Source organism: Cervus canadensis, chromosome 24 (assembly GCF_019320065.1).
Source record: "Cervus canadensis isolate Bull #8, Minnesota chromosome 24, ASM1932006v1, whole genome shotgun sequence".
Lineage (NCBI taxonomy): Eukaryota > Metazoa > Chordata > Mammalia > Artiodactyla > Cervidae > Cervus > Cervus canadensis.
In genome coordinates this window covers 13,087,138-13,101,073 of record NC_057409.1, presented here as the reverse complement: position 1 = coordinate 13,101,073, position 13,936 = coordinate 13,087,138, and the positions used below count along the sequence as shown (strand labels likewise).

At 37.6% G+C, this 13,936-nt stretch overlaps 1 protein-coding gene and 1 non-coding gene across 19 annotated transcripts in view; both read left to right on the top strand.

Annotated features, from left to right (window-relative positions):
- PUM1 (pumilio RNA binding family member 1) overlaps positions 1 to 13,936 on the top strand; it is a 122,895-nt gene that overhangs the window by 84,266 nt on the left and 24,693 nt on the right. For 14 of the 18 annotated variants that reach the window (XM_043445943.1, XM_043445941.1, XM_043445940.1 and 11 more), the window contains 4 exons: positions 2,245 to 2,383; positions 3,632 to 3,775; positions 4,660 to 4,956; positions 6,039 to 6,275. In XM_043445943.1, coding sequence (XP_043301878.1) covers positions 2,245 to 2,383; positions 3,632 to 3,775; positions 4,660 to 4,956; positions 6,039 to 6,275 — 817 coding nt within the window. The remainder of the gene's footprint in view (positions 1 to 2,244; positions 2,384 to 3,631; positions 3,776 to 4,659; positions 4,957 to 6,038; positions 6,276 to 13,936) is intronic. The other 4 variants (XM_043445930.1, XM_043445932.1, XM_043445934.1 and 1 more) reach the window with 2 other exon arrangements.
- On the top strand, positions 2,501 to 2,577 carry LOC122426920. Its single transcript, XR_006265274.1, has one exon. It is a non-coding gene; the product is annotated as a small nucleolar RNA SNORD103/SNORD85 (small nucleolar RNA).

The window sequence follows — 13,936 nt, the reverse complement described above, 5'->3', positions numbered from 1 at the left end:
CCATTGTGCATCTGCTTGCTTATTAAATTTTAATGCTGCATTTAAAATCACTACCTTTGGGACTTCCCTGGTAGTCAGGTGGTTAAAACTCAGTGCTCCCAATGCAGAGGGCACAGGTTCAATCCCTGGTCAGGGAACTAAGATCCCACATGCCAAAATAAATAAATAAATAAATAAATAAAATAAAATCACTACCTTTGAAAAGAAATTAGAATTTAATACTTTTTGCATCATGAAAATAGTAAACTGACTCGTAGGATAGTGTTTTACAAATAGATATTCAGTCATTTTGTTGATTTTATTTGATGTGTAAAATGTTACTTGTGAAATTTTACATATTTGTTTCCCGGGCTTGACATTTCTTTATGAAATTAAAATATGAATATTGGGAGCTGACTTACAAACTTTGGTTTATCATCAAGGGTACCACATAGATTTCTAGAGAGTTGACCAAAAGGATACACATTGCTCTCTTCGTTGTAAAACAGAACTCAGTGGTCTGGACTACCCCTTTCTTCTGACACCTTGTCCATTTCCCTGTCCTCTGACCTTATACACAACTCCTAACAAAACATAAGCCTAATTCATAATGCTTTCATTGATTTTTCTTCTTATTTTAAAATTAAAAAAAATTTTGAACTATTAGTATTTGCCATATCTCTGTAAATACTGTTTACTTTTCCTTGAGTAAGAGCTCTTCTGGATTGTTGGTGAGGCATCTTCTCAGTCTTGGACCAAACTCTCACCTGTGCAACTTCTCTTGAGTCTTCTATCTATATAGATTGAAGCATTCTGTCTCTTGTAAAGTCCACTAGAATTCTTTCGGTCACAGATAGATAAATTGCCTAATATTTTGATAGGAATTTTTTTTTTTTCATTTATTTTTATTAGTGGGAGGCTAATTACTTTACAGTATTGTAGTGGGTTTTGCCATACATTGACATGAATCAGCCATGGATTTACATGTGTTCCCCATCCCGATCCCCCCTCCCACCTCCCTCTCCATCCCATCCCTCTGGGTCTTTGATAGGAATTAGCTATTGGTTATTGATTGTTTCCTGGTTACTAGGTTTAATGCCTTGCAGACATTAATTTTAATACTTCCTACAAATTTGCATGATCAGCTATTATTCTCACTACTTCTGTGGATAAGGAAATGAGAAACTTTCAGTGGATTTAGTGTCTGTACATCTCTTTTTGCCAATATGGACAGTGTCTTTCATCTTAAATACTCATTTAATAAATATTTGATAGTAGTGTTTCTCTGTACATGGGCTCTTGATTACATGTCTAACTTTTAAAAATAGCAAAGTGATAATGAAAATGATCTGGTAAGAACTTCACCTTTGAAAACTTTGCAAAATGCATAAAGTTTGGTAATTTTACCTTGTTATTGGGTTTTGCGTTTTTGCTTATTGTCATATATAGATCTTTTGGAATAGATTCTTAATGATTATCAGCATCTTATCTTTCATTAATTAAAGAAAAAAATCCTTTATCACAGTGGCAGAACAGATATTCTGCACTGAAATGTCAATGTTCTTGACTGATACGTACATCAATTTAGATTGCTCTCTGTGAGATTTATGAGGAAAAATAGAAATAGGTCAGACGCCTTTTACAATCAAATCTGTTGATTTCATTTGGGACTGTTTGGCCTCTGATGAACGGGAATAGTGTTATAGGGTAGAGAAAATGTTCTCATATTCCATAAAGAAAATACAACCTTTTTTGTGTGTTTGGTTTTTATTTTTTTAATACAGATATTATAACTTGGTGATGTGGGTAAATTATTCCTGTTTATCATATCTAAACCTCTCATCCACTCCAGCATAATTTTTTTCACCCTCTTTTGATTATTTTAGGGTTACTGTCTAGCTCCCATTCACTGGAATAAAAACTCCAAGAAGACAGGAGCTTTGTGTGTCTTGCTCCTTGCTTTATCCCCAATACCTGCCAGATGTTAGGCATTAAGTATTTGATTAATGACTGAATTATAACTTTTAAGTGCTTTTAACTCTTATAAAGGTAATATGTTTCTTAAACTAAAAGTGGTAGAGTGAAATTTCACTATATGAAATGCTGTTAATTGATTTTTTTTTAATCCTAACATCCATGTCACATAAAACCATTATTGGAAAAATGGTTTACAGCCATCAGTTTTTAAAGTTGATTTAACTTAAGCACGTGTTGGGTCTTAGATGTTTCCAGTGAAGAAAACATTGATTTATTTCTGTCTCCCAGGTTCTCCGTGGAGGAGCCAGCCAGCGTCCTTTGACCCCAAATCAGAACCAGCAGGGACAGCAAGCTGATCCGCTAGTGGCAGCTGCAGCAGTGAATTCTGCCCTTGCATTTGGACAAGGACTGGCTGCAGGCATGCCAGGTGAGGCTGCATTTGTCCCTCATCACTTGAGGCGGAAAAAGTCTGCTTATTGGGGGGAGGTTCAGAGGAGAATGGCAGTACTTTGGCCTTGCTTATTAGGCTTGTCATCACTTGGGGACTGGCGAGGATGACATACACTTGCCCTCACTTAGACCATAGTTCGTTGATGAGAGCACCTAGTATTCTGAGCCAGTCATAATCTCACATGTTGGAAATATGTGAACCTCCACACATAGCTTCGATTATCCTGCTTTCCTTTGGTAGTAGTCTGTTTTCTCACTCAGTGTTAAGAATGAAAGGAGTGGCCAGGTTGCATCAGCATCATTCCAAGGCTGATATTTGTGAACAGTATTATTAGGGAGACATTCCCAGTATTCTTTGTCATGTTCCCCTTACATTTCTAGAATTTCTCCCAAACCAACAGTAGAGGTGCTTTGTAGCTGTCTACCTATGATTGATATGTATGCTGAATACATGTTATTCTTAGCTTACTGTCTCCTGGTCTTATTCTTTGCATGGATTGCCTGTAGGTTGAGGTTTTGCCTTTGAAACAAGTCCTTCTGAGACCTCAGTATGAGTTCATGGGTTCTTACTGACCCTGGCATATAGCTAGATCATCTTATCTATTTATGAATTCACTGAGTAACTTGAACTTAGATCATGCATGTTGTTAGTTACTAAGCATTTATGTTTTATTATGAAGTCAACTGTAATTAATCTTATGGCTCAATAGCATTTGAAGATTCTGTCTCAGAGTATTGAAAGAACCTGTTAATGGAAGCTTGTCTAGAGTTTCCCTGATAACTTGCAGTATATTTGTGTTTAGATTATGTGATATGAATTGTATAGTCAAGAAAACATAAAATAATTGTCAGTGTATGGTTGCTGGTGATAACCATGGTTAGCACTTTGAAGAGTACAGTTGTTCCCTGTCCCACTAAATTCCCTTTCTAACACTTGGTGTATAATAAATTACACTACCCCCTACTGTGCCACATTTTATGCTACATCTTTCACACTCATTTTTTAATCTTCACAAGAACTTTGTGAGTCAGATATTATTATTAACCTTACGAGGATACTACCCAGACACTCAGGGTTATGCTGCTATCTTAAGTGGTCAAGCCAGGATATAAACCTAGGTGTTTCTGTCCCTACTGCTGAGTTTGTAACTATGTACAGTTTGCTGGTGTCCAGGAAACATTTGTTAGTTTCATATATACTTATCTGTCACCTTAATATTCTCAGGTTATCCAGTCTTGGCTCCCGCTGCTTACTATGACCAAACCGGTGCCCTTGTGGTGAATGCAGGAGCGAGAAATGGTCTTGGAGCCCCTGTTCGACTCGTAGCTCCTGCCCCAGTCATTATTAGCTCCTCAGCTGCACAAGCAGGTGAGCTTATGTCTTAGTGGACTCACTCAGATCTGAAAGGGAGGATGGATGATATTCTTAAACTATGTTGAAATATACTTTAATGACAGTTCTCAGTAAGAATTCTATCCTGTAATTTTTCAAAGAGAGTCAGTCAGAAGTGGCAAGTGACCTTGATAGATTCTGGTTCTGTTGACAGCATGTACCAGCTGGTTAGCAGCAAGGACCTGCTCTACTGTGAGCATAGGAAGTTGGATTACTCACACAAAATGGCACTGTTGGCAGAAGTCCAAGGCTAATTTCACAGAAATTCATATTGTTATTTTTAGATGATTTGATATTTGTTTTGTTTTTGTTTTTTACTTATGGTGGGGGAGGGCAGCAATAGATTTTTATTTTAAGTCTTTATATGTATATATGTCATATATATATACATAGTATTATTATATATGTTATAAATTTGGGAACAACAGTGGGGGTATCTAGGGGAGAGGAATATGCTTAAGTGTCCTAAGAATTGCAGGGCTTCAGTATGTGATTCTGGAAGAAAATGTCCTTAATGTAGATATTTGTAGAACTGGAAACTTTAGGAAGCGGTTGTATTTGAAATGAGTACTTTGATACCCATATCTATCTTGAATCATAGACTCTCTCACCCGCCCACACCGTGAGCTTGGCTGCAGCGGTGTTCTGGCTCTGAGTTGGGAGTACAAGTAGGAAAAGACTAGTGGAGCTTCCGGTGAAGGGGTCTGAGATGGAAGACAGATTTGTGTAGTTCTTTACAAGGTTCGTGTCGACTTTGAACAGATACGGCAGCATTAAAAGGTTTTCAAAAGGATAACAATGCAGTTTGGAAATGTGGCCAGTGTCTTTCATAGCCATATGGTTTGCTTTCTTCTACATAGCTGTTGCAGCGGCCGCAGCTTCAGCAAATGGAGCAGCCGGTGGTCTTGCTGGAACAACAAACGGACCATTTCGCCCTTTAGGAACTCAGCAGCCGCAGCCCCAGCCCCAGCAGCAGCCCAGTAACAACCTGGCATCCAGCTCTTTCTACGGCAACAACTCTCTGAGCAGCAGTTCGCAGAGCAGCTCCCTCTTCTCCCAGGGCTCTGCCCAGCCTGCCAACACATCCCTGGGGTTCGGAAGTAGCAGTTCTCTCGGCGCCACCCTGGGATCAGCCCTTGGAGGGTTTGGAACAGCAGGTAGAAATCAGACGGATGTGCTGAAACTAAATTTTAATTATTTTTTACAATCTTTATGGAATTACTGACAGTGCATGGAACCCTGGACAGATACCACAGGCAGATCTGGACCGAGTCCCGTGGGAACCCAGCTGTTCCACACGTCTTTGAGATAATGGACTATTCAAATCAAGTTATACATTTGGGGCCTATTTCAGATTTACACGCACATTGCTACTTGTTTATCCTCTCAGAGTCTGTTTTTTTTATTTAAGGATTAGAAAATCTGGGGAGATTACTGCAGGCATTGGGGAGAACGTGGAGGGAAGTATACAAATGTGGATATGAAAAACTGAGGGAGGAGGACTTACCAAAAATCTTAGGGTGGTATACTCCACAACCTGCAGGCCTTAAAGAGTCACGAGTTTTCTCTAGTCTTGAGAAGAATTAAGCTGGATATTATGGAAAAGTGGGAGGAAGGAAATTAGACTTAAGATATTTTAAATGTTTTAATGGGAGAAAATAGCGGGAAAGTAGTAAGGAAAATGATGGAGTAATTGCAGTGTTTGTAAGACAGTGTAATCAAAACAGAAGGGTTTATTTGAGAGACAGTATCTTAAATTGGAACTGGGGGCTAGTAATATCTGTTGATTGAACCCTTTGAGAAACCAGGCTTCTACATGTAAGTCTTGTGTAGTGGGGCAGTACCCCCTCCACAGATCCTTTTTCTACTCCATTTTTCTACCAGAACCTTTGGGTTGATGAAAGGCATTCTTTCTAGCCCATTTTCTTTCACCTTTCCCATAACTTGTGTGGCCATCAGAGGATTTTAACCCACCCCTACCCCCATAATATGAGACACAAAAGGAAGGAGAATTTAACATACGTGTGATGGTTTGAAAAATACGTTTCATGTTAACCTGAGCCATGTCCTCTTTATTACTTTACCTGCCCCTAGAACTGCCACATGAACAGTTAGGCTGTCTCTGCTGACAAATTTGCGGTGGTAAGGAGTCTGGATCAAAGTGTTAGGAACAGGTCACTGGGCTTGTTCTTCGAAGAACAGGCCTGTTCTTATCTGCATTGTTTTAATTCCATTTTAGTTGCAAACTCCAACACTGGCAGTGGCTCCCGCCGTGACTCCCTGACTGGCAGCAGTGACCTTTATAAGAGGACATCGAGCAGCCTGACCCCCATTGGACACAGTTTTTATAACGGCCTTAGCTTTTCCTCCTCTCCTGGACCCGTGGGCATGCCTCTCCCTAGTCAGGGACCAGGACATTCACAGACACCACCTCCTTCCCTCTCTTCACATGGATCCTCTTCAAGCTTAAACCTGGGTAAGAACCAATACTCTGCACCACCTTGAACTCTAGAAATCTCTTGCCACTGATGACATTAGAAGTACTTTGCATAAGCAAAGGACGATCCCTTTATCCTAGAGGTGTCCTGGGTGTTCTGTGCCTTCCTAAAGCACCTCATGTTATTGAGGCTGTACCTAGGTAGCACAGCAGTTTGGAATTTATCCAAGTTTGGGTGCCTCCCATGTATATTCACTTCAGCTTTAGTGTGAACATCTTTGGCTGTTCTTTGGCTGCATTGAGAATCTTTCAGTATAAACAGTACAGATTCCTTTTAATTAAGCTGGAAAATAGAAACAAAGAGTGTATTAACCTAGTAACACTACTGAAATAGCACCACAGTTAATATTTAGCTTTGTTTTTCAGATTCCCTTCCCTTCCCCATGTATATGTTTAATATCTTACTTTCTCACATAAAGCATTTTGTTTTAAAAATTTTGTCAGATTCTTTAAAAAATATTTCTATATACATTCTTAAACTACACAGGATGCTAATGAGTATAGATCCTTCTCGATTATATGTTTAGCTTATTATGTATATGGGGTTTAAAAAAATGTTACCATCTGAATCCTGGACAATGACGAGGGAAGAGAGGATCCTAAGCAGCCAGCTTTAAGAATGAAAAGAAACTTATTTCCACAGTTTGGGTGGCAAAGTCTTAAATCTCCCTTCCTCTAGTCATTTATCAAGTTTGTATTTTGAAGTACTGATTTATTTCTTAGGTGGAGAAAGTTGAGGCATAGAGGTGTGGTGATCATATAATTCATCCCGCAACCCAGGACACTTAAGGGAGCTAATGACGGTGTTGTTATTAATTATCTCTGCTGACAAGCCTGAATTGGGACTGTCCTGGGAAATACCACTTTGCTAGAGGATTCTGATTTTTAAATCTTCTATTTATTATTGTTTTAAGTTAAAGCTTTGTTTTTTAGAGCAGTTTTAGTCTCATAATAAAATTGAGGGGAGAACACAGAGATTTCCCTTGTATTCTCTGACCTGCACATTCATAGCTTCTATTATCACCATCCTCCACCAGAGTGGTACCTTTGTTATGGTTGATGGACCTACATTGACATATCGTTATCATCCAAAGTCCATAGTTTACATGGATCTTTTTTTTTGTTGTTGTTTCTTTGTTTTTGACCAGAAAGATTACGGACTCAGAAATGAGGACTGATTAAAAATGATTAGTCCTTTTTTATTTGGAAAGACAAAGACTGAAAAATGATTATAAAAATCAAAAGTCTTGAAGGGGACAGGATAATATAGTTATTATTCTAGAACTAAGAGTGCTCTGTGAGTTTTAGAAATGAGTTCTAAGGCAAAACTATCTATGTACATGGACATGTGAGAGTGTGTTGTATCCTGAGATTTTACATGATAAGAACTATAGTTATGAAACTGTCTCATGTTACATATGGACATTACTTTAGAAAAGTTTTAGGGATGTTACAGATTGCTAGGTCCATATTGGATAAATAAAGAATAGGGTATATTGCACAATAGTGTCTCCTTGTGACAGGAGTCCTGGTTTTAAAGAATGAGGGTTAATGCAGACTTGCAAGGAGGAGATGAAAGTCCCAGCTTAGTATGTAGATGGAAAGTACTAACATTTATTGAATAGTTATTACCAGCTACTGTTAACAGTTTTGGGTGCTATACATACCATACTGGAAGATACGGTATTATGCCTATGATTCAGATGTGAGGAAGCTGACTTAAATCTTGCTTAGGTCTTTATCTGAACAGACTCCAAAGCAGCATCAGGGTATATCCTACCATGTAATGTTCCCAGAATATCTTTTAAACCAGTGCATTATCAGGGTCAGAACTCTTATCCTTTAATTCCTTGGTTTAAACATTTAAACTGTATCAGCATATACTTAACAGTAAACAAATGAAATCTACAAAAAGTTTTTTTTGTAAACAGCCAGATAGTAGATATCTTAGGCTTGTCAGTCAGTCTCTGTAGTCAATATTCAACTCTGCTATAGAAGCACAGAAGCAGCCACAGACAAAATGTAAATAAATGTGCCGCTATCTTTCAATAAAACTTCATTTACAAAAATAGGTGGCAGGCCAGATTTGTCCTGTGGACTGTATCAGCCTCTGAACTAAATGCTATGGCTCTAGGTGTTTGAAAATGGAGCTGGAAACATTACTTGCATGCGTGGTGCCTTTCCTCTTTCCAATATATCAGCAACTTAATAAAATACATCCTTCTCCTTAATTTATGATTCCCCTGTGAAGAAGGAACAAACTATTGGTGTGAGTTATTTCTTATTTTAATGACTCTTGCTGTCTGCCTAGTTTTATTTTTGACATACCTTCCCTTTAAAAATTTTTTATTTTGTATAAGCATTTTAGATGTATGTATTTCCATTGGAGTGCTTTTGTTGCATGTGTGATGTTTAATCATACATGCCAGTTTTGAGAAATTTTGTGTCTTGATTGGTGGTGCTTTTGCCTCACCTCAGTCTGTTTCCTTGAGAAAAAGATTCTTGTATGCTTTAGTTTTAACCATTACAAAATGATCACCACAATAAGTCTGTTTACCATCTGTCACCAAGGAAATGTGACATTTCTTTACCGAATAAATATTGGGCCATTCCTAATGTAGTTTTTACTATTAATACTATACAGCTGCCACCAACTATCAGTTCTTAGGTCACTAACAACCATAGGAAGTAAGCATTCATTCATTGTGTTAAGTACTCAGATGACTCTATACGGGGAAACTTAAACTCAGCATGGTTTAATGACTTTCGTGATACCCCATAGCTATAAGTGTTTGAATGCACACTCCAGCTTGTATGTCTGTTATCCCAGTGTGGCTCTTTTCTCAGTGTTATCATATATTTTCACCCTTCCTCCCAGTAGACAGACACGTGTTAGAATACTCTGATAAAAAATCACTGCCTGCAGTAATTATATTCCTCCTTATTTATTCAACATTCACATGTCGAGTGCCTACTATAGATTCTTCAGTGTTTTTTTCCACACCTGTTTTAAAGATCAGATTTCTATTTTTAAAAACAATTTATTTAAAAAAATATCTGTTTATTTGGCTGTTCTGGGTTTTAGTTGTGGCACGCAGGATCTCCGATCTTTGATGTGGCATGGGGATTCTTTAATTGCCACATGTAGGATCTAGTTCCCTGACGTCCCCTGCAGTTGGGATCATGGAGTCTTAGCCACTGTACCACCAGGGTAGTCCCACAAAAACAGCTTTATTCAGTTGTATATTGCATATTTTGAAATCTACTCCTTTAAAGCATACAATTCAATTATTTTTAGTAACTTTCTATATTGTGCGATCTTTAGCATAAATCAGTTTGATAATATTTTCATCCCTTCTGTAAGATTTTTCTTAGTCATTTATGTTAATCCCCATTCACACCTTTGTGTATGTGCATGCGCATGCACTAAGTCACTTCAGTCATGTCTGACTCTTTATGACCCTATTTTAGCCCACCAGGCTCCTCTGTTCATGGGATTCTCTAGGCAGGAATACTGGAGTGGGTTGCTGTGCCTCTTCCAGGGGATTTTCCTGACCTAAGGCTCCAACTTTCGTCTTCTACGACTCCTGCATTGCAGGTGGATTGTATACTGCTGAGCCAGCAGGGAAGCCCATTCACGCCCTTAACCCCAGTCAGGCACTGATGTACTTTGTGTTTGTGTTCTTTTTTGCATGTGGAGGTGGAGATGTGTGTGCTTCGAGCCTTACGGATTCTTAGTTACCCTACCTGGAATGGAACCCAGTGCCCTCTGCAATGAAAGTGCAGAGCCCTAACCACTGGACTGCCAGGGAATTTCCTACTTCCTGTTTTTAAATTTGCCTTTTCTGAACATTTGATATAAATGGAACCATACAGTATGTGACCTCTTTTGCTTGACTTCCTTTTTTTTTTTTCTTCAAAGGTTTTTGAGATTTTATTCATGATATAGTATGTGTCAGTAGTTTATTTATTTATTTATTTTTGGCTGAATTATCCTCTGTTTTCTGGATAATGCCACATTTTGTCTAACTTTTCACAGTTGAAGGATGTTTGTTATTTACAGTTTTTGGCTATTAGATGTTTTCCTGTGGAAACATGTTTTCACTTCTGTAGAACTAGAATTGCTGAATGTGAAAGTTTTATGTTAAACTTTGGACAAATTCAAACTTTTCCAGTTTCATCATTTACATTCCCACCAGCAGTGTACGAGGATTCCAATTTCTCTACATCCTTGCCAACATTTGTTATTTTATTGTTATTTTTCTTACATAACATGGCCATTCTACTGGGCATGAAATAGTTAATGTCATTGTGGTTTTAATTTGCATTTCCCTAATGACAGTAATGTATAGCATCTTTTTATGTGCTTATTACCATTCATGTATCTTTGGTGAAATGTCCACTCATTTTTTGGGCCCAGTTTTGGATGTGCATTGTTTGTCTTATTCCATGAAATTGTAAGGGTTCTTTATATATTCTGGATGTGTGCTAAGTTGCCTCAGTCGTGTCCAACTCTTTGTGACACTATGGACTCACCAGGCTCTTCTGTCCATGGGATTTTCCAGGCAAGAATACTGGAGTCGGTTGCCTTGCCCTTCAGGGGATCTCTACAACCCAGGGATTGAACACGCCTCTCTTAGGTCTCCTGCATTGGCAGGCAGATTCTTCACGAGTGCCCCGTCTGAGAAGCCCTGTATTCTGGAATTAAGTCCTTTATCAGACTTCATGTATATGTGTTTTGCATATACATAGTTTCTGATCTCTTGCTTGTCTTTTTCTTTTTAAATGGTGGTTTTTGAAGTGCAATAACTTTAATTTTTCTAAAAATAGTTTTAATTTTGATGAGGTCCAGTTTATCATGCTTTATAGTGTAGAAATCTTTGCCTAACTCAAGGTCTTAAAGATGTTCTCCTATGTTTCATTCTAAAATTTTTGTTTTTTCAGCTCTTAAATAAGGTCTTTGGTCTGTTTTGAGTTAATTTTGTGTATTGCACAAGGTAGGTGATTGTTCATCTTTTTGCGTGCACTGTTTTTCCCCAGCAAAGTTGTGAAATTTTTAGTGTGCAGGTGTTTACATGCTTTTTGTTAAGCTAGATCTAGTATATTTTATTTTTTTAATGCTATTGTGAATAGAATTCTAGTTTTATTTTGGGTTGTCCTTTGCTTGCAAGTGTTTAGTTTTATTATCATGGTAGAATTCCTAATCCTTTAAGAAAAACAAAGATCAAACAAAATAATTTTCCCTGTCCCTGCCTGAATTGCAGTTGATGTTTCCAATTTATTGTTCAGTAACCTGTGGTAATCTCAGGTTGTTTACTAGTCATGTGTGTGCCTTCAGGCACTTCTCTATTCTAAATGGAAATGTAGCATTTTGTGACTGATTACCTAGTTCTCTGAAAGTGACTTGTCATCTCCAAAACTAACTAAGTGAAAGTTAACGTAGTTTGGATTCGGCATTATGCACTAAAGACAATTATTCTTAGGCTTACTTTCATGAAGGGTTGCTTGGTTATGGTATTAAGGAGTGGTTGGGGAAAACTTACTTTATAAACATTTTTGTGAGCAGCACTGCCTCTGCCTGTGTTAAATTCAGAACCAGATGTTGAGTGCCTTGGGAAGTTTTCTTTAAAAGGCAAAGAAAGCAGGGTTTTGCCCATTAGTCATCTACTAAATCTCTGAGTACAGAAAACAAAACCAGATGAATGAAAACATTCCACGTAGCAAGAGGATGGGATCCTAGATGTCTGGAATACTAGAAAACCTTTTGGATAAAGTAACTGAAGCACTTCTTAATTAGCATGGTACTTTTAATTTGTATGTGTGTATTTTTAAAGTTAGCTTCTTGTAGACAGCATATGTTGAATCACATTTTTTGACCCACTCTGACAGTCTCTTTAATTGGTACATTTAGATCATTGACAGTGATTATTGATATAGTTGGATTAATGTTTACCATATTTGTTGTTTTCTATTTTTTGTTTCTGTGTCTTTCATTCTTTTTCTGCCATTTGTGGGTTTAAAAAAAATTTTTATTTGGCTGCATGGAGTCTTTAGTTGTGGCATGTGGAATCTAGTTCCCTGACTAGGGGTCGAACCCGAGCATCCTGCATTGGGAGTGTTTAATCTTAGCCACTGGACCACCAGGAAGTCCCTGCCTCTTGTGGTTTTAATTGAGCATTTTTTATGATTCCATTTTATTTCCTTTCTTAGCCTATCAGTTAGACGACTACCTTTTTTTTTCCCCCAACTTTTTCAGTGGTTTGACTAGAGTCACTATACATTTACAGTTAACTGAGGTCCACTTTCAAATAAGGCCATAAAAGGACTTTATAATCACAAAATAATCTTAACCTTTATCTGCTATCTCTTGTGTAATTACTGTCATTCATTTCAGCTGTGTAAAAATCATATGTGTGTATATATGTATGTATATGAAATAGACATAAGTGTGCATAATTGAATACATTGTTGCTATTATTGGAGCAAACTGTTGTCTGTCAGATCAATTAAGAATAAGAGAAAATTTTCTCTTTATTCTTTTTTCGAGGTTCCTCCTTTCTTTATATGGATCAGTTTGTGGCCTGTGTTGTTTATACTTCTATCTGAAGAACGCTTTTGACATTTTTTGCAAGGCATATCTGTTGGCAACAAATTCCATCAATTTTTGTTTGCTGAGAAAGTCTTTATTTCTCCTTCACTTGTGAAGGATAATTTTGCAGGATATAGAATTCTAGGTTGGTGGGTTTCTTTCCTTCAGAACTTACACTCTTCTCTCTTCTGGCTTGCATGCTTTTTGAGGAGAAGTCAGATGTAATTCTTAGCTTTGCTCCTCTGTAAGACTTTTTTCCTCCTATGGCTTCTTTCAGTATTTTTTATGTAGTTTGATAGTTGGGCGGTATAATTTTTTGCTTTCTTTTCCTGCTTGGTGTTCCCTGTGCTTCCTGGATTTGCAGTTTGCTGTCTGACATTGATTTAGATAATCCTTAGTCATTATTGATTCAGATATTCCCCCTGTTCCTTTCTTTCTTCTCCTTCTGATATCCCCACTATGTATATGTTCCAGTTTTTGTGGTTGCCCCACAATCCTTGGATATTCTGTTCTGTTTGAGTCTTTGTTCTCTTTGCATTTTGATTTTTGAGGATTCTATTGATAGATCCTCTAGCTTAGAGATTCTTTCCTCATCTGTATTCAGTCTAATAAACCCATCAAAGGTGTTCTTCATTTTGGTTACAATATTTTTTTTATCTCTAGCATTTCTTTTTGGTTCTTTCTCAGGATTTCTATCTCTCTGCTTACATTGCCCATCTCTTCCTGCATGCTGTATATTTTAGGGCCCTTTGCATATTAATCATAATTGTTTTAAATTCCCATTCTGAAAATTTTAGTATCCCTGTCATATATGTTTCTGATGTGTGCTCTTACTCTTCAGATTTTATTTTTTTTTGCCTTTTGCTCTGCCTTGATAGCCATGCCTGATATATCAAGTGAAAGGAAATTTCATGAATAGGTTTTTAATAACGTGATGATGAAGTGTGAGGGAAGGGAAAGTGTTCTATAGACTTACGATTAGGTCTCACTGTGTTAGCCTATATCTCTGGACTGTCAACTTCACAAGCGTTTCTTAGTTTTTTTCCTTCTC